The sequence below is a fragment of the Cervus elaphus genome, chromosome 24 (genome assembly GCF_910594005.1).
Source record: "Cervus elaphus chromosome 24, mCerEla1.1, whole genome shotgun sequence".
In the NCBI taxonomy this organism is placed as follows: domain Eukaryota; kingdom Metazoa; phylum Chordata; class Mammalia; order Artiodactyla; family Cervidae; genus Cervus; species Cervus elaphus.
The window spans coordinates 65,975,131-65,998,514 of record NC_057838.1 but is presented as its reverse complement, the minus strand read 5'-3'; the positions used below and the strand labels follow the sequence as shown (position 1 = coordinate 65,998,514).

General features: G+C 53.3%; 1 protein-coding gene across 2 annotated transcripts in view; it reads right to left on the bottom strand.

The window, feature by feature from the left end:
- Nucleotides 1–286: 286 nt before the first annotated feature.
- SLC6A1 (solute carrier family 6 member 1) overlaps nucleotides 287–23,384 on the bottom strand; it is a 39,670-nt gene continuing 16,572 nt past the window's right edge. The window contains exons 1-16 of one of the 2 annotated variants that reach the window (XM_043886569.1): nucleotides 21,797–21,819; nucleotides 16,782–16,844; nucleotides 15,747–16,076; nucleotides 14,991–15,122; nucleotides 14,368–14,468; nucleotides 13,513–13,622; nucleotides 12,953–13,085; nucleotides 11,813–11,947; nucleotides 11,272–11,375; nucleotides 10,842–10,966; nucleotides 9,912–10,024; nucleotides 9,430–9,561; nucleotides 7,843–7,945; nucleotides 6,000–6,100; nucleotides 4,940–5,107; nucleotides 287–2,715 (exon numbers count right to left, since the gene is read on the bottom strand). In XM_043886569.1, coding sequence (XP_043742504.1) covers nucleotides 2,611–2,715; nucleotides 4,940–5,107; nucleotides 6,000–6,100; nucleotides 7,843–7,945; nucleotides 9,430–9,561; nucleotides 9,912–10,024; nucleotides 10,842–10,966; nucleotides 11,272–11,375; nucleotides 11,813–11,947; nucleotides 12,953–13,085; nucleotides 13,513–13,622; nucleotides 14,368–14,468; nucleotides 14,991–15,122; nucleotides 15,747–15,984 — 1,800 coding nt within the window. In that variant the 5' untranslated portion in view covers nucleotides 15,985–16,076; nucleotides 16,782–16,844; nucleotides 21,797–21,819 and the 3' untranslated portion in view covers nucleotides 287–2,610. Of the gene's footprint in view, nucleotides 2,716–4,939; nucleotides 5,108–5,999; nucleotides 6,101–7,842; nucleotides 7,946–9,429; nucleotides 9,562–9,911; nucleotides 10,025–10,841; nucleotides 10,967–11,271; nucleotides 11,376–11,812; nucleotides 11,948–12,952; nucleotides 13,086–13,512; nucleotides 13,623–14,367; nucleotides 14,469–14,990; nucleotides 15,123–15,746; nucleotides 16,077–16,781; nucleotides 16,845–21,796; nucleotides 21,820–23,384 lie in introns of those variants that run through there. The other variant, XM_043886568.1, reaches the window with a different exon arrangement.

Here is a 23,384-nt window from a genome sequence, read left to right as displayed (position 1 = left end):
GAGTGTTGTTAACTAAGTATGCTCCTATGATGCTAGCTTTAGACCTTGATTTAGTTGACCGCCTTATAGTTTTAGAACAGTGAAACCGTCTCCCTTACGTGGCTCAGAATCATTTTCTATTCACTCATTCCAAGACTCTGGGAGAAGTCCAGCTCCATGTCCCTCGATTTTGAGCCCAAATCTCTCTCTGTTGGGGAAAAATATTTTAGTGTTTTTGTGTGTGTCTATCATTGTTCTGATGAAAGAGGTTATTGTGCCCCCACCCCCAAGAATTGAAGGTCTAACATTGTATATCATAGAACCTTTATTATTTTTTCCTCTATATTCTTAGAAACGTACATAACGTCCGTGCTCTAGTTATAACACCATTTATAGACATTTAAAATGCATCTTCATTTATAAATATTTTACATTTGGTCCATAGAACAGATCATTTTACTAAATAATACTGTAATTTTCTTAAAACAGGCTCTGTATATAGTTTGAATATGTATATATTACATATATTTTTTAATATAGAGATAGATTTACTTGGTGTTCTGAGAATAAACCCTTATTGCAAAAAAAAAAAAAAAAAGCATATATGATAATACAATATCTTCCCCTCCCCAGGGCAAATACTAAAAAAAGTTACACGTATTCACAGTTCTCACAGTAATTATACGACACGTAATATTGTGCTATATATGTGGGTTTGGATGGAAATCAGTTAAGGGATTTCTTGCCAAACATCTCACTTAGATTTGCTTACAAACATTATTAAATACGCTGCATTTGTCTTCGAAAGACTTGTTCTTAGTTCCAGAATGAAGAACAAAGAGAAAGTTAGAAGTCTTCCTGCCCTTATTTTAAAGGAATTCACGCCAAGGCTGAGGGGGTGGGACCACGAGACACAGAGAAGGGTTCCTTTTGTTCTAAACCCTATAATTTAACAATACATATGCATTTTGATCCTGGATTCACCAGTTGGCATTTGGGATGCCTTAGTGATGAGACTATTTTACAGATGACTTCAGGAAAAGCTTGTGAGATTTCCTACACAATATCAAATGAGACCCTAGGTACCACACGTGAGGATGAATGTACATATGTGTGCATTTCTATGCATACATGAACTTTTTTGTTTCTCTACAAGAATGTGCTTGATATTCTGAGGGTAATACCTTATTGCAAGAACTGGTATGCTGGTCACTTCTGGATGAGGATGAAAGATTTAAAAAAACCCACAGTCACAGTTATTTACCATAGTTATTAAGGATTAGTTGTAAAACACAGCTTGTGAGTTTAACTAGCTAAGGAGTACAGGGCACGATGTACGACTTGCTACACGGGAACCCATGTTCCCAGCAAATGAGAAGCTGTTGAGCTGCTGGAGCTTGCAAGAAACTGTCTTTACTGGATCTGCCACCATCACCACCACCACCGTGGAGCCCAGTTCTGGAAAAGAACAAACACTGCCTCCCAATGAAGCAGTTTTAATCTCGGAAGCACTTGGGGAGGGGGTCTGGATTAACACCAGCCCCTTGGTTACTGGGCTGGTGGATTTTAGTGGCAGCAAGGAGATGCCCACTGGGGAATTTCAGAGGAGGGGAGAAGGCAGCAGGCGTGACTGGGGTGGCCGTAAGGGAGACGGTTCAAGAAGGAGACATTTAAGACCATTGGGTCCGCTTTGCAGTCAAACACAGAACCTCACCTCCATTGCCTATGGATGGTTCTGTGCTCGGCAAAGCAGGCTGGCCTAAGAAAAGGGCTCCTGGTTAGGAAACGGCCCCGGCGGGATCAGAGCCCCTCCACCACCAACGGTGGTTAAAAAAATCAATTGTGCTTTGCAGCCATTTTCCGAGGAGCAGGGGGTTTGTCTGGAAGGATCACTGTTGGGCCAGGTGCCCTCGGAATGGCCTGGCCAGGAGCGTGGAAGGGGGTGGGGTGGGGGGTGAGGGGGGAAGTTGGAAGCTTAGTGCAGAGATGCCCGTTCAGTTGGGTGGAAGGGAAACAGGTTACTGGATCAGCTGCTTCAAAAAGCAGCTCTGGGAACACTGACAGAACTGCGGGGGTGGGCGGGGGTGTCAAGCTGCCTCGGGAAGGAGAAAAACAGAACACTATAGCACTGGCTCCCTGCTCTTATTAAAGGTGAGCTCTCCCTGGAAATGCCCATTATACAGAAAATAGCCTTTTCACGCACACAGAGCAGCATTCCTGGTAGAACCCAACTCCTGCCAAGCCGGAGATAACAGTCATGGGTTTTGGCAGTAAGAGAACAGTCAGGAATTAAAACTAAAAGCCAGGAGCCCACAGCCTCGCCGCTTCTCCCTGGCCGGTGGGGTAGTAAAAAAGATCTATTATAGCAGCCACACAGGCCGATGCTGACGGGGGAGGAGGGAGGCCGGGTTATAAAGGTCACCAGCCGGCGAGCATCTACTCCTCCCACGGTGGGAGCCCCCCAACCCCGGGGGTGTGACTGTCCCCACCTCCCTCTGTTTGCCTGCTGATGGTGTCTGGACTCGCCACTCGAGGTAGGTTGAGATAGATGGTATCTTCAGACATCAAGTGGTGGTCACGCGCAGCCGGGGCGGGGGGTGAGAGCATGGGTGGGCGAGGCGCCCCGCACCCCTAGATGTAGGCCTCTTTGCTGGCTGAGCCGCTGGCCTGGGACTGCTCCGGACCGTTCTCCGGGCGCACGATGTCTTCACTCGGCTGGATCATGACCTGGATCCGCTGTGGGCCGCAGAGCGATTAGCGCTAAGATGGCGGGAGGCTGGCTTCTCCTTCTTGGCCCACCCACTTTCCAGGTTCCTCCCGCCTGCTGGCCTGCAAGGCCGGAGCTCCCAGCCCCCTTCTGTGCCTCTGCTGACTCCCACCAGGGCCACGCCCACCCCCTTTCACATGGGTCATTGTAGCAATTCCCCTGCCGGTCGCAGCACCCCCTCTAATTTGGTTCTTGCCCCTCACCCTTCTCATTCTATTCTTGACACCCCAGCCGGGGGGATTAGGTGAAAAGAGAAGTCAGACCACGTCCCTCCGGACCCGACAGTCGCCCCCATTTCACCAAAGCCCTACAAGGCCTCACAGGACCTGGTCCCCCCATCCCCGCCTCCGCCCCTTCACTGCAGACCTCACTGTTCTCCCTTCACCCCCTCACTTCCTCCACTCTAGCCAGGCAAGCCCCCTCAGCACTGAGCAAGGGCCCCTGCGGTCCCCGCAGACTGGTACATCCATCCTTTCAGACGGTGACACAGCTCGACCTGTCTCCTGAGGTCTCGGCTCACTGATATCTCCTCAGGGAGCCCTTGCCCAGCACCCCCTAAACCCCCTTTCTCCACATTGCTCATCCCCATCAAGCGTGACTTTATTTAATTGTGGATCTTTTCTCTCTTAGAATGTATTGTCCAGGGTGGTAGCTTAGTTCCTAAGTTGTGTCTGACTCTTTTCAACCACATGGACTTGCAAAGCCAGGCTCCTCTGTCCATGGGGATTCTCCAGGCAAAAATACCAGAGTGGGCAGCCATGTCCTCCTCCAGGGGATCTTCCCGACCCAGGGGCTTAAACCCATGTCTCCTGCATTGAAGGCGGATTCTCTACTGCTGAGCCTCCAGGGATGCCCGTGAGGACGGGACTGCGGCTCAGGGCTGAGTCCCTGGCACTGACCGTGGCGTCTGGCACAGCATGTCTGCTGATGGGGTGTGACTCTGACCCACCTTCTCTGCACACGCTGCCCCCCATCCTACCCCATCAGCATCTGTCCTCAGATGAGCCTTCCCGTTTCCTGACTACCTTCTGAGACTTAGTAGAGAACTGTGGGAGACAAAAGCCTTGGACGTGGAGTTGGAAGAAAAGGCAGTAAGGGCCCTGCTCTGCTAATACCTGACCGCAAGGGGTGGAGAAGAGGCTTCTGCCACGTCTTCCCTGTGCTGCAGACCTGCAGCCCCTCCTGCCGGCTCTGAGTGGGTCTGGCAGGTACCTCTTGGAGGGCAGTCAGGCTGAGAAGTGCAGATCCAGGTCCTCCCCAGCTGTGGCCCTGCATCCGTCCTCGGCGAATCCCCCAGCCCAGCCTTACTCCACCAATGTCTCAGCCCCTGGACCTCCAGCAGAGCCTTGTTCACTCGAGGATTCAATATAATTTAACGAAGAGCTGCTATGAACCCACTAGGGGCAGCGTGCTTTTCATGAGGTCTCGCGTTAGGCTCTTAACACATCTGATTCCACCCTTCATGGCTCTGTACAACACTCAGGATAAAGCCCAAAGTTCTTGTCCTGGTTTTCCAAGCCCTTCATGATCTGGTCCAACCTTCTTACATTCCCAGCCTCATCTCTCATCACCTCCCTGCATACCTCCCCTCTCTACCTGCCAGCTACACTGATCTGTTTATACCCCTGGGCCTTTGCACATGCTTCCTATCCTCTTCCAGGGACATTTTCTCTGCTTCTATCATTTATTTTATATATCTATTCTTTTCAGATCTGCTTCTCTTATAGGTTATTACAAACTATTGAGTATTGTTCCCTGTGCTACGCAGTAGGTCCTTGCTTATCTGCTGTGTGTATATTACTGTATATATGTTAATCCCAACTTCCTAATTTATTCCTCCCCTCTTTCCTTTCCCCTTCGTGACTATAAGTTTGTTTTCTATGTCTGTAGATCTATTTCTGTTTTGTAAAGAAGTTCGTTTGTATCTTTCCTTCCTGCTTCTCCTTTTAAGTGTGGTTTGTCCGTAGGCGTCTTCTTTGTTGCCCCCTCTTTCAGAAAGCCTTCTCTAACCCCCCTCAGTGCAGGCAGGGCTAACCCGTCTCCCTGGTTCACCCCAGTCGTGCCCTCTGACACCCTACTGTCACTGGCTAGCGACCTGTCTGCCCCCAGGCAGACTGTGCTCACAAGGGTGGGGTGGTGCTCAGCACAGCACAGAAGGGGCCCAGCGCCAGGAAGGGTAAGGCCCGGGCTTACCTGCTTCAGGGAGCCCTTCAGGGTGAGGAACATGTAGGCCATGTATCCGGGGATGAGGACCATGGAAGACAGGGCCATGAGCCAGCCCACGCCCTGGCCCCACTTGGGGAAGACGTAGCTCCCCATGGTGAGAGGGGTCATCTGCACAGCACTGAAGATGAACACACCCTGCGGAGGGGGAGAGAGGGAGGGCCAGGCGGTCACCCAGACTGGACTGCCAAGGCCCTTCCTCAGACCCTGCAGACGGCAGGTCCACTGTGCTCCACCCCTGCCCTGGCGCTGCCCAAGGCCCCCACAAGGGCCCAGCATCTTGGGAATCCTCCACCCGGGGCCACTGCTAGGACATAAGGTAACTTCGTGTAGAACAGAAGAAGCCACCATCTCTGAGAGGACCAATAGTAAAAGGTGCCTTCTCTGTGACAGCCAATAGAAAACGGCCTCCCTTCTGGGAGAGCCAATAAGAAAAAGGCATCCGCTCTGGAAGAACCAATAGCAAAAGGTGGTTCCTCTGGAAGGACCAATCGCAAAAGGCCTCCCTTCGTCTCAGGTGCCAAGCAGAACAAGGGTGGGAGGTCACCCCCAGCCTGCCGTTGGCTGCGTGCCCTTGTGCAGGACACAATATATGCAGTGGCCCAGCCCCACTGCAAGGACCTGGGGCGGGGGGGGGGGTGGTCCCTCCCAGGCCGGTTCCTGCCTTAGTTTCCCCTTGCAGGAGAGAATGAGGGATGCTGAGAATGCGGGGCCTCCCCATGTGGATGGTTTGGCTTCAGCATCAGGCCAACATGGTTTGAGCCTGAAGATGGTAGGCTCAAGTGGTAAGATGCCTACTGGGTGAGGCTGGCTGGTGAGCCCCGGCCGCCGCAGCAGTGAAGTGGGGCAAAGACAGCCGCTGTGCTGAGGTTCGTGAAGACTCCAGGGAACAGAGGAAATGCTCAGCACAAATGGGAGAGAGCAGTATTCCTAGGGAATAGAGGTCTGGAGCCCTTCCATCTGCTTTTGGCTCCGGAAGTTTCTCTCTGGCCCCGAGTCACCCCAGGGTCCGGTCTGGCCCTGTCCTTACCGCCACAATGATGGGGGTGAAGAAGGACCAGCAGAGCTTCCACCAGATGCAGGGCCTGGAGCCGACCATCTCCTGGATGTTGTCGTAGAACCGGTTGACGCCTGTGACAGGTGGGACAAGAGCAGGAGGGATGTGGGAGCAGTGGGGACTGCAGCTCAAGGCCCCGACCTGCTGCTTCCTCACACTGCAACCACGGCCAAGTCACCTAACCTCTCTGAGCCTCAGTTTCCTCGTCCGTAACACAGGGCAAATGCTCCAGGGTAGGGGGTCCTTGTTAGCTAAGCGCTCAATAAAAGCCCCCCCTGCAAGCGGGGCAGTCACCTGAAGGTGAAACCATCTACCACCACGAGGACGTACCTATAGGAAGCAGCCCCACCTTTCAGGTCCCTCCCACTCAACATCTCTCTCAGCAATGCCTTCAAAGCTTTGCTGGGCAAAGGAGGTTTCCCCTGTTGATCTGATGCATGAGCGGCTACTGGTAAGACTGCATGGAAGAATTGCCAGTCTTGCAGAAAGAACTCTGCAGAGGTCCTGAAGTTCATGAGAGGGACACTGGGTGCCACGCAGACTTAAAAGCAAAGTCACTGATAATGAGGACCTGGGAGGGTCAGACCAGGTGGAGAGCAAGAAGGGAGAATGATGAGGAGGGTGAGGTGGCAGGACTACAGGGACCCCCAGGGACCCAGGGGAACACTTCTTCCAAAACCACCAGCTTGCTGTGACAACCAAAGTGCCCAAAAGGACAGCTTTTTCACTATCAGGCAGTTGAGTCTAGAAACTCAGGCCACAGAATCAACAAACAAAAATCACCATGTCCTGCATTCTTTGTTCTATGATTTATTATTGCTGTTGTTCAGTCGCTTAGTCACGTCTGACTCTTGCATCCCCATACTGTAGCATGCCAGGCTCCTCTGTCCTTCACTATCTCCTGGAGTTTGCTCAAATTCACGTCCATTGAGTCGGTGATGCTATCTAACCATCTAATACTCTGTCACCCCCTTCTCCTCCTGCCCTCCATCTTTCCTGGCATCAGGGTCTTTTCCAATGAGTTGGTTCTTCGCATCAGATGGCCAAAGTATTGGAACTTCAACTTCAGCGTCAGTCCTTCCAATGAATACTCAGGGTTGATTTCCTGACTGGTTTGATCTCTTTGCAATCCAAGGGGCTCTCAAGAGTATTCTCCAGTACTGCAACTCGAAAAGCAACTTTAAAGGTGCTCAGCCTTCTTTGTGGTCCAACTCTCATAACTGTGCATGACTACTGTTCTAAAACAATACATGCTTCTAATTATAGCTTAGCTTTTAAAAAAATATTTAACTTTAGAATTTTTTTGTAGTTTTACATTTCTTTTTCTAGATAAAATTTCAAATAAATCTTTGATCCCAAAATTTATGAAGAAATGTTGGCTCCCATTTTAAAGGAGTTTAACTTAGAGTTCAGTTCAGTCATTCAGTCGTGCCCAACTCTTTCCGACACCAAGCCTCCCTGTCCATCACCAACTCCCGGAGTTTACCCAAACTCATGTCCATTGAGTCGGTGATGCCATCCAACCATTTCATCCTCTGTCGTCCCCTTCTCCTCCCGCCCTCAATCTTTCCTAGCATCAGGGTCTTTTCAAATGAGTCAGCTCTTCACATCAGGTGGCCAAAGTATTGGAGTTTCAGCTAAGGTATCTTCCAAATATGGGATGTCCTATGCTAACTTCATTGAATTGCTGTGAGGACCAAATAAATTAATGTATGGGAAAGGTCTGGTGTTCAAGCTGTATTTGCAGAATGATGACTGGAGAAAGGATGACTGAATGGATGAACGAATGAATGAGGAAGGAGGGGTTGGTGCTTACCATAAAACCAGGAAATGGAGACACATTCAAAGAACACGAGGAACAGCAGGCTCATGCCGCTGGCGGAGTAGTAATCGAAGAGTTTGAAGACATAAATGCCCCCCTGCAAGAGCAGAAGAGGGGAGAATGGGTCCCCTTACCCTGGGGTCCAGTGCACTCAATTCAGGGTCAACACAGGCTGCTCAGGTTGGGCAGCTACCCTGCAGCAAGAAGGCCTGACAGTAGATTAGAGCGAAGACAGGGGGCCTTGCGGCCCTGCAGGGATGTGGGTGTGGACTCTGGGGACTAGGAATAAAACGTCTGAGTGGCGGGCAGAAACACCCCATTTCTGGGAAGGCTGGAGGGCAGAAAGAGGAACTAGTCACTCGAGCCACATGTTCACAATGTCAAACGAGTCATGTCTCCCCCCATAAGCGCTTCCATGACTTAAATAAGACCGTAATGTAACACATAAAAAGTAAAGATACATAAAATAAAATCCAAAACGTATTTGGAACATCCTGCACAATCTGGCTCTGCACCCTCTACCTAACCCCCGACTCCGTCACCTCCACACTGGCCTTCCTTGGTGAGTGTCCCCCACTCTCACCAAGTCCATTCCCACGCCGGGGCCTCTGCACCCGGGTGCGGTCCTCCCCTGGTGAGACCTCTCTCCCAGCTGGCTCTTCCTCACCAGTGAGTTTCCGCTCAGCTGTCACTCCCTGACCACTCTGTCCCAGGCGGCGTCCCTCCCACCCCCGCTGCTCATTCTGTCCACTCTCCTGTCTTGTTCTGCCACGTTAACTTCAGAATCTGCAGGGTCACGCCAGACCCACAGCAGGTGGTGAGCGACTCTGAAGAATGGAGTAACAGAGGAACAATAAACCTGGGGCTGAACGGCATCTGGATCCAGGGAAGGCTTTTTGGATCATAAATAAGACCCACAGGGCTGTGTTCACAGCTTTAGGCTCATTTGTATTTATTGTGTAATTCCTCAGTTGTGTGTCTGTCTTCCAACTAGACTGGGAAGCTCTTTCTTTAAAGAAAAAAAATTTTATTTATGTGTTTGGATGTGCTAGGTCTTAGTTTAACTGAGGCACGTGGGACCCTCAGTTGCAGCATTCAGGATCGAGTTCCCTGACCAGGGATGGAACCCGGGCTCCCCGCACTGGGAGTTTGGAGTCCTAGCCAGTGGGCCACCAGGGAAGTCCCCTGGAAGCCTCTGAATGCAGAGACGCCTGCTCACTCTCCGGATACAAACAGGAATGTGGAAATGAAAGGAAGGGATAGCATCAAGTTCCAAGGCCCAGCTCCAACCTGACTCCCCAGGTTAACTCTGTGAGTCTTTCAGGCTGAGTCCTGCATTTCCTCCTCCAGGGAGCAGTCGCTGGGGTCCCACGTCAGGTTGGGGAGGCTGTGTTCTCATTTCCCCCTCAGCGTCTGCATCTCCCATCAGCCCGGGAGCCCCTTGAAGGCAGGAAGCCTGCCTGAGTCACGGCTCAGGGCCTGGCACAGAGACGGTGCTCGGCGAACACACGAGAGGAGGCACACAGGGTCTGCCAGGGGCCCCAGGCAGCAGCAGCGGCAGAGGCGTGCCAACGCTCTCACCTGAGTGATGTTGGACAGGCCGATCAGGTAGGAGACGAGGCAGACGGCGGCGATGAACAGCTCCCTGCGGTTGCGGAGCAGCCGGGGGTACTCGTCCACCAGTGCGGTGATGAAGCCCTCCACCGTGCAGAACTGCGGTGGGGGGTCGGAGGTCAGCACCCTGGGCAGCCCCAGCCCCCCACCAAAGCCTGACCCTCTGGCCGGCAGGGCCAGGAGAGCCCGGGATCCAGGCCTGACTCTCCCGCCACCTCCCTCCGTGACCTCAGAAGAGGGCCTTCCCTCTGGGCATCAGTTTCCCCATCTGGAAACTGGGCAAGGTGGCTGACCTGTCCTTCACATCTCACATGCTGGAATATTCTAGGGGGTCTGAAACTCGTGGCCATGTTCCCGGGGACCTGAGACAGTGGGCTGCTCTCCTGGCTTGTTCCTGGACCCGGGAGGCTGGGAGGGGCTCCTCAAGGTGCCAGGGACGGTGTCCTCACCTGGCTGTCAATGCCCAGCATGAGCAGCATGGAGAAGAAGAGGATGGCCCAGAGGGGAGAGATGGGCAGCTGGGTGACTGCCTCCGGGTACGCCAGGAACGCCAGGCCGGGGCCTGTGGAGGGAGAGGCAGAAGAGGAGAAAACACAAGGCCCTGAGCACCCGCGGCCGCCCCAGCACACCCGCCTCCTAAGCTTCATCCCATCTCACGTTCAGAGTCATCTTTTCAGTGAGTGTTGTCAGTCTCCCTTTCCAGACAAAGAAACAGTGTGGGAGGGGGCTGGGGGGAGGCAGGGGGGCTCCAGGGTTGGGTTCAGAGGCAAGGGGACCGGTGAGACGAGATGAGCGACGGCAGGGGCCTGGCTAGCGGTGCAGAGTTCCAGGTGCAGAGAGAGGGGCAGCTGCAGAGACGCTCGGGAGGCAGAGTGGGCAGGTCCTGGCTTTGGTTGGTTTGAGGGAAGATGAGGGAAGCACCAGGATGCTGCTGGGGTCTGGCCTGGGCACTGGACACTAGAACCCTTTGCTGTGATGGGAGCACAGGGTATAAGGCTCAAGGAGTTTAGCAGTTTGTGTTTGAGCGTCTCCTTGGAACACAGGAGATTGCCACCTCCCTGGGGTCTGGCTCTGGAAAGCGGGCAGCTAGGAAGCTCCCCTCATGGGCAGGGGAGATTAGGACCTCAGTGAAGAATGCTCTTTCCACACGACCTGCCCAGCTCTCCACAAAGGGAATGGACAAGTCACGCTGCCTCCCTGAGCCTCTGCCGTGAGCACAGGGGGCTGCTGTCCTTGGACCCTGTAGCAAGGAGGGCTGCGGGGTAGGTACACTCGATGCCAGGGAGCCCGGGGGGCGGCCATGGTGGTGCTGGCGAGGAGGACGGCAAAGCCTGTGCAGTTGGCCCCTCCCCCCAACCCTCGCCGGTGCAGGTGCTGACCTGAGGCCGCCACGTCAGCAATGGACCTCTTGGTGACGTGCGCCATGAAGCCCACGATGGAGAAGATCACGAATCCGGCGAACATGCTGGTGCAGGAGTTGATGCAGCAAACGATGATGGAGTCCCTGCGCGGGGCGGGGGGGCGGGCGTCAGGAAGGGTGGGGCTGGTGGAGGGTGACCCCGTGGGCAGTGGTTATGGAGTGACCAGGTGGACCAGGGTATTTGGGAGCTACTGGTGTGCCCACCCCCAACCACCAGCGCAGGGGCAGAACTAGGAGGAGTGGCCAGAAGGTGCTGGCTCAGAGATGGGTGGAGGGCTAGGGGAGGGGTGTGGCCATGGAGGGGTGTGGCTGTGAATGGGGGCGTGGCCGGGGCGCAGAGGGTGTGGCCACAGGTGGGCGTGGCGTGAGGGCGTGGCCATAGGGTTCACCTGTAGACGTTGTTGTGGAAAGAGTTGTAGCTCCCGAGAGCGATCAGGGATCCCAGGCCCAGCCCGTAGGAGAAGAAGATCTGGGTGGCGGCATCCAGCCACACCTGCAGGGAGAATGATTTAAAAAATAGTCAAAATTAGAATCACAGCCAGAGTGGCCCCAAGACCTTTTACACTAATCGCCTCTACCAGGCAGCACCCGGAGTTTACAAAAGACAGTCAGAGACATGCGATGTTGTTGTTCAGTCGCTAAGTCACGTCCGACTCTGCGACTACAGCACGCCAGGCTCCTCTGTCCTTTACTACTTCCCAGAGTTGGCTCAAATTCACGTCCACTGAGTCGGTGATGCTATCTAACCATCTCACCCGCTGCCGCCCCTTCTCCTGTTGCCTTCAGTCTTTCCCAGCATTGGGGTCTTTTCCTGGAGACGTGCGATAACTTACCCTAAAGCTGGTATGGGGACTCGGGACTCAGGTGTGTTCTTAACTCAGTGCGGGCCCTCCAGGAAGGCCAGGAGGTGAGGCCAGGAGAATCGCTCACCTCGGAGTCGGACAGCTTGCGGAAGTTGGGCGTGATGTAAAAGAGGATGCCCTCCTTGGCCCCGGGCAGCGTCACTCCACGGAAGAACAGGATGATCAGCATGATGTAGGGATAGGTGGCAGAGAAGTAGACCACCTAGGAGGAAAGGGGGCAAAGGGTCACACCCCTCCAGCACACCCAGACTCTCCCCCTCCCCACTTTACCTACATCCACACCTGCTGTGGCTCTGGGCTTGGTTCCGGTTCATCTTCCTCCAGGAAGCCTTCCTGGATTCCTAACCTGCCCTGCATGGCCACTTTTCTGAAGCCCCTCCTTGGTATCCGAATCAAATAGGTCAGCACCCATGTCTTCCCTTTCTCTATCCCTCCAGTTTTTTAATTTTCATTTAAAGTATTCAAGTAATACATGTTTGACAAGGAAATTTTAAAATTCCACATGAACACACACACACAATTAAAGTTCCTTTCAACAGCCCATAGAACACAAGTTACATGAGGGACAGGACTTGTTGTGTTCATGTCTGTTTTCCCAGTGGCTAGAATGTCCATGGTATATAGTAGACACTCAATAAGTGCCCAACAAATACACGAGTGCATCGATGTTAATATTTTAATGTATTCTTCTGAGGCTTCGCATATATGACTCCATTTTCCTACAAAGAAGGCTCAATTCTATACCTGCCTTTTCGATTAACATGCTTAAAGTTAAAAAACATACAGTACAAACCACTTTGTTTCTTGTGTTGTATACTGAATGCTGTTTGATTGTCTCCTAACACTGTGATTTTTAATTATACAAAACAGTCCCTCAGGAGGTCCCGCCACCCGATGGTCCAGGAGCCACATCTACCCTCTGTTTTGCGATGACTCTGCCCAGCCCAGGGGAATCTCGAGAGACCCTGGCACTGTGCTAAAAGCATGACACGCACTGTTTCCTTGAATCCTTACAACTTCCCAGAAGGTAGGTAACGTTATTATTCCCATTTTACAGGAAAAAGGAAACCGAGGAGGCACAGAGCAATGAAGGGACCTGCTTAACTCAGAGTTGGATGAGGTTCCCTGGAGCTGACTTGTCCCCCAGTGCAGAGATCCCCCTCTGAAAACCCATCCCCCGCAGGTCCCCACTGTGCAGACCCCTTACCTTTCCCGTCCAGCCAACACCCTTCCAGATACAGAAATACACCAGGATCCAGGCGATGGCCAGGGTGATGGCCAGGGGCCAGCGGATCTGACCTGGCTTATCCAGCCCGTCTGTCATCTGGTGCATGTTGCGCCTGGTGGAACACGGGAGGGAAGACAAAGTCACGTGGGGCTGGTGGGGGCTGGAGTGACCTGGTGGTGCCCAGGGCATGGACACAGGTGATAGCTTTCTCCGTGATGCTGCTGACAACTCTGATCACTGGGCTCCAAGAGCTGGGCAGAGACTGTGTGCCAATTAAACTAATGGGGACAAAGGGCTGTGTGCTCAAGGGTCCTGCCAGCGCCTTCATTCAGCCTCCAGGATGGCTCACCTGGGTGTCTGCGGCGGCCTTCCAGCAAGACCCCATCCCCTCTTCTGCTCTGTCCCCACTCCAGCCCCAGGGAGCCTTCTGTCTGATCATGTCACTTTCCTGCTTGCAACGAATAGCTCACTGATGTTCTCACAGTCGTTCTTCCCGAGTGACACCCCCCCCAACCTCATGGACAGCCCCCTGCACTTACTCCCAGAACTCCACCACGGCGCTGGTCATGTTGGTGGTGTTGATGACGCTATAGTTGGAGAAGCAGCGGTCTGTGTTCCAGGAGTTGTCACACTGTTTCCACGGCAGCGTCTGCAAAGACACAGCCGCACAGACAAGCCCCATAAGCCCCAGGAGCTGACAACAGTGGTCCCAGGACATACCCTGCATCCTCACGGTCCCCCAAGCCGCCTCATGCCATCATGTCATCTCCTCTTCCCAGAAGCTGCTGGGTGCTGGTCATGCTGTGCTCCCCATTTTAGAGATCAGAGAGGGGCAGCAACTTGCTCAAGATCACACAGCTCCTAAGCGTCAGAGCTTTACACTCTCGAAAACCAGCTCTCCAAGCTGTACCATAAGGTCTTCCACGTCCATCCTGGGGCTACCTCCCGGCCACATGACCCTGGGTAAGTGACCTCACCCATCTGAGCTCTGCACATCAAAGTTAACAGCAAACATTTACCATGCTTGTTCTTTGCTGGGTACAGCTCTAAGCACTTTACACGTATGTATTCCTTAAGCCTCATACAACCATATGAGGTAGGTTTTACTTTAAGCCCCATTTTGTAAACAAGGGCAATGTGGCTCAGAGAGGTTAAGTGTCTTTCCTGAAGCTGCACAGCTGGTATATACCAGGGGTCAGGATTTGAACCCAGGCTGTCTGGGTCCTTATAAGATGGGCTAACAATGCTATGACTTTTGGAGAGACCAGGGCAGCTGAAGACAAACCATGACCCCCACCCAGAGGAATGGCCCTGTTAGGGGCAGAATGGTGGTAAGTGGATGGGGGCGCCGGTCTGGGTTCTTCAGGGTGGGGGCAGGCCAAGGGGCCACTGACCGTGGTGAAGGAGTTGTACAGGTAGTAGATGGCCCAGGAGATGATGACGATGTAGTAGATGTTCAGCCAGAAGGACAGCACAGCAGCGGCAAGACCCACACCTGGGAGCAGACGCACCAGCGTGACACTCGTTTAGTAAAGTGCTAGCAGAAACCAGCCCAGCTCCTGCCACTGGTGCTGCTCTCCTTGACATCGCCAATCTCACTAGACCCCGGAGCGAGGCAGGGACTCGGCTAAGCTCACACCCACGTGGCGGGTGAGGGAGCCGGGACTTGCCGCTGGGGCCCAGCCCAGGCTGGAGGCAGGGGAGGGGAGAGGGGCTGAGGTCAGCCAGGCAAGCACGACCCTCCGTGTGTCCACCTGAGTGTCCGTCAGGCACCGAGCAAGGAAGTGAACGGTCGTACCCAGCCCCTGCTGGGGCAATGAGCTCGCAGGACAGGGCGGGCTGACGTGGGGTGGGGCCGCTGGCTTGGGACTTCTCCTGACCATCATCACCAGCACTCACCTTCCTCCAGCAAAGGCTCCTCTCTATCCAGACATGACCTGACAGCTCCATCCGTCTGGGGCCCGGAGGTGGGGGCAGGAGCATGACCACAGCCCGCAGCCCCACTCTGCACACTTACCCTTGAACATGGGGGCCAGCTTCCACACCCCCAGGCCCCCGATGGATGTGTACTGGCCCAGGGAGCACTCCAACAGGAAGAGGGGGACCCCCGCGAAGATGAGTGTCAGGAAGTAGGGGATCAGGAAGGCCCCTGTGGGGTCAAGAACAGAGGTACTCATGGCCCCAGAGCTCCGAGAAACCCGGTCAGTCAGAGGGAGAATCACAGAGTTGGGGGTGGTGGTGTTTTGGGGTCCCTGCCACAATTGCCTTATATTCTGCCACCACGGCAGCCCCCAAAGCCAGAGTAAGGCCTGAGGACGTCCTGTGCTCAAAACCCAGGCCCTGCACTTTGCAAAATGTAGAGGTGAACTCTTTGGTATCATCGACAGAGGGCTACTGCCCTTTGGAATTCTTAGGAAAAGGATAAGAAACAGGAAGTGGGGCCTGGCACTTCCATTGGAGTCTTTGTTGTTGGTTAGTCGCTCAGTCGTGTCCAACTCTTTGTGACCCCATGAGCTGTAGCCTCCCCAGGCTCCTCTGTCCATGGGATTCTCCAGGCAAAAATACTGGAGTGGGTTGCCATTTCCTCCTCCAGGGGATCGTCCCAACCCAGGGATCAAATCTATGTCTGCTGCACTGCAGGCAGATTCTTTACCACTAGTGCCACCTGGGAAGCCCTCGGAGTCTTTAGGGGACCCATTTCCCCCAGGTCACCCCATAAAACACCTCCACGGGGGTTTGCCCCCACCAGGAAGTCGCCAAGCCAGCTACCTACCACCACCGTTTTTCCCGCAGAGATACGGGAACCTCCAGACGTTGCCCAGGCCGATGGCGTAGCCCACGCAGGACATGAGGAAGTCAAAGCGGCCCTTCCACGTGTCCCGGTCCGGAAGGTCTGCCGCCTTTTTCTGCACCTTGACCACCAGGGTTTTGGGCTTGTCGTTGGCCATGGGGACCTCGCTGACCTCCGTGGAGATCTGCCCGTCGGCCACCTTGCTGCCGTCGGTTGCCATGTCTCGGAGTTTGGACGCAGGAGTCCTGGCAGACGGACGTGCAATGTCAGCCCCGGTCCACGTGGACAGCAGTTTTGCAGCTCAAGGTCACCCTAGGAGAGCAGAGGGTTGGGGCGATAGGCACTGAAAGTATCAAGATCCTAGAGCCTCCCCAATATAACAGAATGAAATAATGCACAAGCCGGGGGCCATAGAGGGCTCTCCCCTCTTCCTTCCACCAGCTCCTGCTCAGGAGGAAGGTGTCTTTTGTTTCCAAGGTCAGCGAGTGAGGGTATGGCCTGACGTCTCCTGGACCAGCATCCAAGCTGGCCATCTGTGGCGCGTGCCGTCTGCGATGTGTCCTGCTCAGAGAATACTGTCCAGGCTAAGTTGCTTCAGTTTTGTCCCACTCTTTGTGACCCCCATGGACTGTAGCTCGCCAGGCTCCTCTGTCCATGGGGATTCTCCAGGCAAGAACAGTGGCGTGGCTTGCCATTCGCTTCTCCAGGGGATCTTCCTGACCCAGGGATCGAACCTGCATTTCTTACGCCTCCTACATCAGCAGGTAGGTTCTTTACCACTAGCGCCGCCTGTGAAGCCCGCTTGGAGAGTAGCCCAATGCAACCAAAATTCCAAACTACTCTTGATTGCTCTGGTCTCAGTTTCCCCACCTATAAAATGGGGGGAGGGGTAATCTTCTCTGGCTTATAGAATTACGGCTAAAAGGAATTTTTAATGGCTATGAGGGTGCTTTTCACCCAAATGGTTCAGAAAGGAACCCCACAGACGACTGTTTGGACTCTGGTTGTTGACGTTACCTGATGGTTTTCTCTGCTGGGTCAGCTCCACCACGGTTCCCTCTGCAATCGCGGGGTGAGAGCCTGCAAAGAGGATAGACAGGGTGGTGAGCCGGCAGACAGGCTGCGGGCAGCCCTGGGTGCAGGCAGCGGGGGTGCAGGCAGCCTGCCATCTGAGCCGTGGACGGGCACCCAGCCGGGTGACCGCAGTGGGTACATGCGACCAGGCGCTGGTTCCCTGGATGCTGGGAACATGCAGGAGCGGGCTTGCTGCCCCTGGGACCACGGTGGGGGGTGGGCACAAAGGCGAGGCAAGGAAGACGTTCCATAATTTTATCAGAAGGAAAAGAGAAACCCACAGAGGGGCCCCAGCTCCTCAGGGTCCCTCGGGGAACCAAACGAAGTGGCTACTTTTCTGTGTCCTCCGTCCATATGTGCAGGAATATCATCACAGATCACGTTAAGAACATGGCAGAGAGCGAGGAAAGTAGGTTCCAAGACAGTTCATTTAGTGTGACCCTATGTTTGCCACCCCCTCCCAACTGTTCATGAAAGAAAAAAAACAAAACTAAACTAAAATAGAAGAAGGATATACCCTAAGATATTCACATTGTGTAGTTTCTGAGCTCTGGTTTCTTCTTCGTGCCTTTCTGGGTTTCTATAACATTCCACGTTTAAAAAAATAAAACACCAGAATAAACTTATGGAACCCTCAGAGCAGAAGGAGCACGTGAGCGCTGGTCAGTGGGTGCCCGGGTGTAGGAGCGGGGCCAAAGCAACGTGCAGTGTGGGCCCGGCCCTATCCCAGCGGCCCCTCCCCTCAGCTCGGCCCCCCACCCACGAGGGCACCCCGTTTGCTGTGCACTCGCGGCCCCCCACCCCCCACCCTCACATGCGGTCCCCAGTTACCAAACACCAGTGTCTCTTCCCAGGGTTCACGGAGAGCCAGACCACCTTCCGGTAAGCCACACTTGACCGCCAACCCTGCTTCTCCTTCTCAAGGCCGGTCTCCGGTGCCCGTCTAAGACCCCGGCCTGAGCAGAGCAATGTCGCCGGGAGCTTTAGTCTCAGGCTGGGGTGACTGCCCCCTAAATATCAGGACAGGCTGGAGGCAGCTGATTCTGGGGTCTACCAGCACATCCAGGGGACAGAGAAGCCTCAGGCAGGTGGGGAGAGGCTGAAGCCGACCCTCTTTGGGGGAGGAAGCATCAACCATTAACTGTTAAAAGACAACGATGCCCTTAACTGTCTCCACAATTTGACCTTGTGGGAACCAGCCTCCATATTTGTTCAAAAACGATCCAACCACTTTGCACCAGGACTAGTCACCTGATCCTACCAGTCAATCAAGGCTCCCTCCCTGGCAACTGGAGGAAGAAGGCAGTCTCCCCCTCCACTTGGGAACTCTGAGGCAGCCATCCTTGCCCACCTTGTCCTCGGAGCAGCAGAGATGGTTTGCTGAGCTGGGAGGAAATCAGAGATCAAAAGACAAACAGAGTCTTCAAGGCATTCTATTCTGCAGGTCTGGGCTTTCTTAAGACCGGCTACATTCCTGCTCTTGGAGTTTATAAAGCATCCCCACGGTTGTAATGGGGCTTCCCTGGTGGCTCAGATGGTAAAGAATCTGCCTACAATGCAGGAGACCCGGTTCAATCCCTGGGTCGAGAAGATCTCCTGGAGAAGGGAATGGCAACCCACTGCAGTATTCTTGCCTGGAGAATCCCATGGTCGGAAGAGCCTGGCAGGCTACAGTCCATGGGGTGGCAGAGGGTCAGACAGGAGGCTGAGCAATGAACACTTTCATGGTTGTAAAATAAATCCCCCGCTTCTGCTTATGTTGGCTCCTGGGTTCCCGCTCTAATCCTGAAATTTCTGCACACACCCTCTGTGTCCCATGGGAACACCAGCTTCTGGCCTCCACTCTGGGTTGACTTGTTGCTCATCAGAGAGACTCAACTCCAACCAAACTCCAAAATCTACTGGGCTTTGGAAACTGGTGCATGCACTGAGCCACAGGATCGTCTGACTCCATTTGGGGAGACAGACGGAAAGATGGCAGGATGTGTTGAACAGAGCGGGTGGGTGTGTACATCCTTTGAGAGAACCATTCAGGGCTGGGGGAGGCGCACTCTGGTTCACCAGGAGGCTTAGTCCGTCGTCTTCTCCATGAGTACATTGAAGACCTTCTCATGCCAAGCCCAGAAGGATCAAAGATAGCAGCTGCTCCAGAGACCTCTTCATGAGGAAGACGTCCATGCAACTTCCAGAACTGGGGAAAGTACTGAGATTCAGCCCAATGTCTGTAACTTCCCTGTGAGAAGCCACACCACCAAATGTGGAGTCTTCCAGGATCAAGCATGTAATAAAGTCAGGAATTAATACAACTGACAGCTTTTTTTTGTTTTTTTTTGCAGAGTCACACTGAGAAGGGCCTCCTTGCAAGGACCAGCCTGGGGCTAACTCAGACAGACCGTAGGGATCCCTCCAACACTTACCTCGGGCAAACTATGTCACCTCTTTGGTCCTCTTTGGTAAAACAAGGGGAAAACACTTCTCTCCCAGGGTTGTGGGGAAGATGAAATGAGACGTGCCTGCAAAGCATGAGAAAGCGCACCCGGCTCACAGCGACGGAAAAGGGAATCTTGGCCATTTGCATTGTGATTGCTGCCATCCATGTACAGATCGTGGCTCTTAATCTGGTGTTCTCCGCTTCCCAGAAGGCCACAAAGATGATGATGCTATAACAATAATAGCAGTAATAAGAATAGCAGCTAACATTTATTGAGAGCTTATTATTCAGGCCCTGGAGCAACTTGAAGCATTTTCAGAAGCTGGATAGAAATCAACCTTTTAGTTGCCGTGGGGAATACTAGTTAATAAAAATGTCAAGCCCTTTGCTTTGGGCTGTTTTTATACCAGCTCAGAGTGGTCTAGCTGATCACCTTGGGCCAATCAGAAGCCAGCAGTGGTAGCTTTGAATGTTTGGTTAATTAAAAATAAAAAATCTTTTTCTGTAGTAAATAAAATCTGGTAAGAAAAAAAAAGAATCCAGAACATCTTACAGATGGGAGGAAAATGATAAAAGGTCCCCATTGGTGAAAAAAGGACTCCCAGGTGGTCCAGCAGTAAATGATCAGCCTGCAATGCAGGAGACATGGGTTCCATCCCTGGCTTGGGAAGATCCCCTGGAGAAGGGAATGGCAACTCACTCCAGTATTCTTGACTTTGGAAATCCCACGGACAGAGGAGCCTGGCGGGCTATAGTCCATGGGGTCGCAACACAATTGAGCACATACACACTCATGAAAAAGCCTGGGACCCTGTGCTAATAAACCAGAGTTGTTCCAGGAAACCGCCTCACTGTTCATACCCTGCTGCTCGGAGAACTTTAATTCCTGACCCGGCTGGTTCTCCTGTCACCTCCCCGTCACAAAGAACGGCAGGCAGAAAGCACAGGCACGTGCCTGTTTCCTGCGAGGGAACCCGTGTTTCGACAAAGCGAATGCTCTCTGAAGCAAAAGCAACCTTTCGGCCGCTGTCACCTCTTCTTTCCTGAAAGCAGCACGCGTGCTCTGCAGGTCCAGGGCGTCTGGAGGACGGCTCTGCAGGTCTCGCCCCTCCTCCTCTTTTATCTGCTGGTGGAGCCGGTGGAAGGACAGGCCTCACCACCCCTGGATCTGAGGCACGTTGCCAAGACCTTCCTCCAGCGTCTCCCAGTTCTTCCTCACCAGGCAATCTTCTGCAGAGCAAGAATCCAGCTACGTCTTCCTCCAGGTCTGTCATTAACTGAACTCCAGCAAGGCAGCATTCAAGAGGGCACGGTTAATGTGAGACCACAAGCAATGAGTCTTCTGTATTCATCACCTACTCCTGCACGCCTCATTCATTCATTCAAGCATTTACTGAGCCCGTGCCAAGAACTGGTGGTGGGACCGCTGTTCCAAGCGTTCTGCATTCCGAGCTACACCAGAGTTTGAATCAGTGAACTGACAGGTACCAGCAGATAGATTCTCTTGTGTAACTATTTACTGAGGGCCTAATGTGTGCATGGAGCTGGGCTGGACACTCAGATGGCAAGGATTAGTAAGACAAGATCCCTGACCTTCACAAGGTCATGGCCTCTAAAGAGAAACAGCTCTGCCACAGCTATTCCTAATACTCTGTCTATGGGAGTCTATGGAGTCTATGGAGCAGACAGGCCTAAAAGGAATGACTTAATTCAGCCAGCGAAGGTGTCCCAGATGAAGGGACATTTGAACCGGGCTTTGAAGGCTGTATATGTGGTTGTTAGGCTCAAAAAGAGGGAAATGGCATCCGCAGTAGAGGGAAACCCCTGAACAAAGGTTGGGAGATTTGAAGCTAGGAAGGTCAGTTTGTGAAGGGCCTCAAAACTCAGGCTAGGGAACTTAGGGGGACCAGCTGCAGGGATGGGACAGGGGTGACAGTGGGATCAAGTTCACATTACAGAAGAAGACTCCCTCCGGGAGGCTCTGTGAAGGATGGAGTTCGAGAAAGAGATTCGAGACAGAACAGTGCTCAAGATGCTCCCACGATGTTCCATCCTTCCTTGACGTGCTCTATGACCAGGTCTTAAAGCCATGGATAAAAATGAGGCCAAACCAAGCAGGAAGCACGCTTTGTAAGGAAAAGAAAACATGTTGCGTTTGGGAGCGTTAGATCAGGCAAATTGGGTCAAAACTGGCCCTGGGGCTTGTTTTATTATTTAGCCTGAACAACAAAAAATTTTTTTTCAGTTTGAATCAGGAGCCAAAGATGTGATTATCTTGGATCCAGCATTTCAAGCAGAGGAAAGAGTAAGTGCAAAGGCCCCAAGGCAGGCGTAAGTCTGGCATGATTGAGAGCCAGCGTGGAGGCCAGCGGGGCGGGAGTCCAGGGCAGGAGGGGGCAGTTCTAGTTGGAGGCAGGCAGGGGCCAGATCATGCAAGGTCTCAGAGACCACAGTGAGAAGCTCAGATTTCATCGTAAAGGGGAAGGGAGAAAGTGGAGGGCGTAGCGGCAGGGCTGGCCTGACTTACATTTAGGAGTCCTCTCTGGCTGCCCAGGAGCGGCCGCAGAGCAGCAAGGGTGGATGCGGGGAGGCTCCTTAAGAGCTGAGAGTCCAGGCGAGGGACGATGGTGACTTGAACCCTGGCTTCAAGGCAAGGCCAGAGCTGGTGAGGAGTAGTAGGGGATCCACGTTGGAGGCAGGGCCCCCAGGGCCTTGCTGGAGGCTTGGCCGTAAGCAGTCCAACTCCAGAGCCAGATGGCAGGCTGGGGGGAGGGGAGCACATGGCAGCTGCCTGGGACAATCCCCCTCTGTCCCGCTGCCGCATCAGAGGGACGGGCAGGGCGGCTGCGTGGGGTGGGGACCTAGGCAGAGGCAGAAAGGCCAAGACGGAGTCTCAGGCCGCCATTGTCTAGGGCCGGGGCAGGGCCCAGAACCCACTGGGAGCCAGGGGGGCTCTGCAGGGGCGAGGAGGGGGGGCAACGGGCCTGGGAGGGGGGCCGCTTCCTCCCATGACGCTGCGAGCGCTTGCACCCCCGCTTTGTGTTGCTTCCCGTTCTGTAATTACAGAAATTACAGAGGCTTGCTTCAGACCGCATTCGCTGCTCTACTCTCCTTTCTTTCCGAAACTCTGCGGTTCAAGAAAAAAATTAATATTGGGTTTGGCCGCATGCCAAAGGGAAACATAATGGTTTATTCTCTGCTTTTTAGGAAGAAACGCTAGGCTCGGTCCATTGCACAAGGCTTTATTGGGCATCTGTTGTGCACCCAGACCCAGAACAGTTCCAATGAAGAGAGAAGAGCTGGCATCTATTGAACACCTCTTTTGTGCCAGGCACTTATCTCAGATCTCTTAGGTCTGCCAAGTGCTCACCTCACCTCAAGAAGCCGAGGCCTATGTCACCCGTTTGACAGATGGGTAAACTGAGGCTTGCCACCCTGGGGTAGTTACTGTAGAGGAGTCTCAACTCAAATGGTTCAGCTACTCAGAGACTTGCTACTCAAAGTGTGCTTCTCCGAGGGCAGACTGGCAGCCTGTTAGAAATGCAGAGTCCTGGGCTCTGCTCCAGACCCATGGAATCAGAAGCCGCATTTTTTTTTTTAGATTTATTTATTTATTTATTTACTTCTGGCTGTGCAGACTCGATGGACGTGAGTTTGAGCAAGCTCCGGGAGTTGGTGATTGACAGGTAAGCCTAGCGTGCGGCAATCCACGGGGTCGCAAAGAGTCAGACATGACTGAGTGCCTGAACTGAACTGAACTATGCGGCACTTGGGCTTTCTCTAGTTGCAGTGAACAGGCTCAGTTGCTCCGAGACACGTGGCATCCTCCCAGACCAGGGATTGAACTCATGTCCCTTGCATTCCAAGGTGAATTCTTAACCACTGGACCACCAAGGAATCCCAGAAGCTCCATTTTAACGTGTCCCAGGGCTTCAGGTGCCCGCGGCAGCTCCCAAGGGTGTAGGTTATGGGTGACCCTGATTATCTCATGGAGTTTGATTCAAATCCCTGGGTGACCAGGAGCTAGATGTTTACTTTGCTTGAGCCTCAGTTTCCTTATTGCAAACCTGGACCCCTGTATTTCACAGATCATTGTGTCGACACTGAAGTGAGAT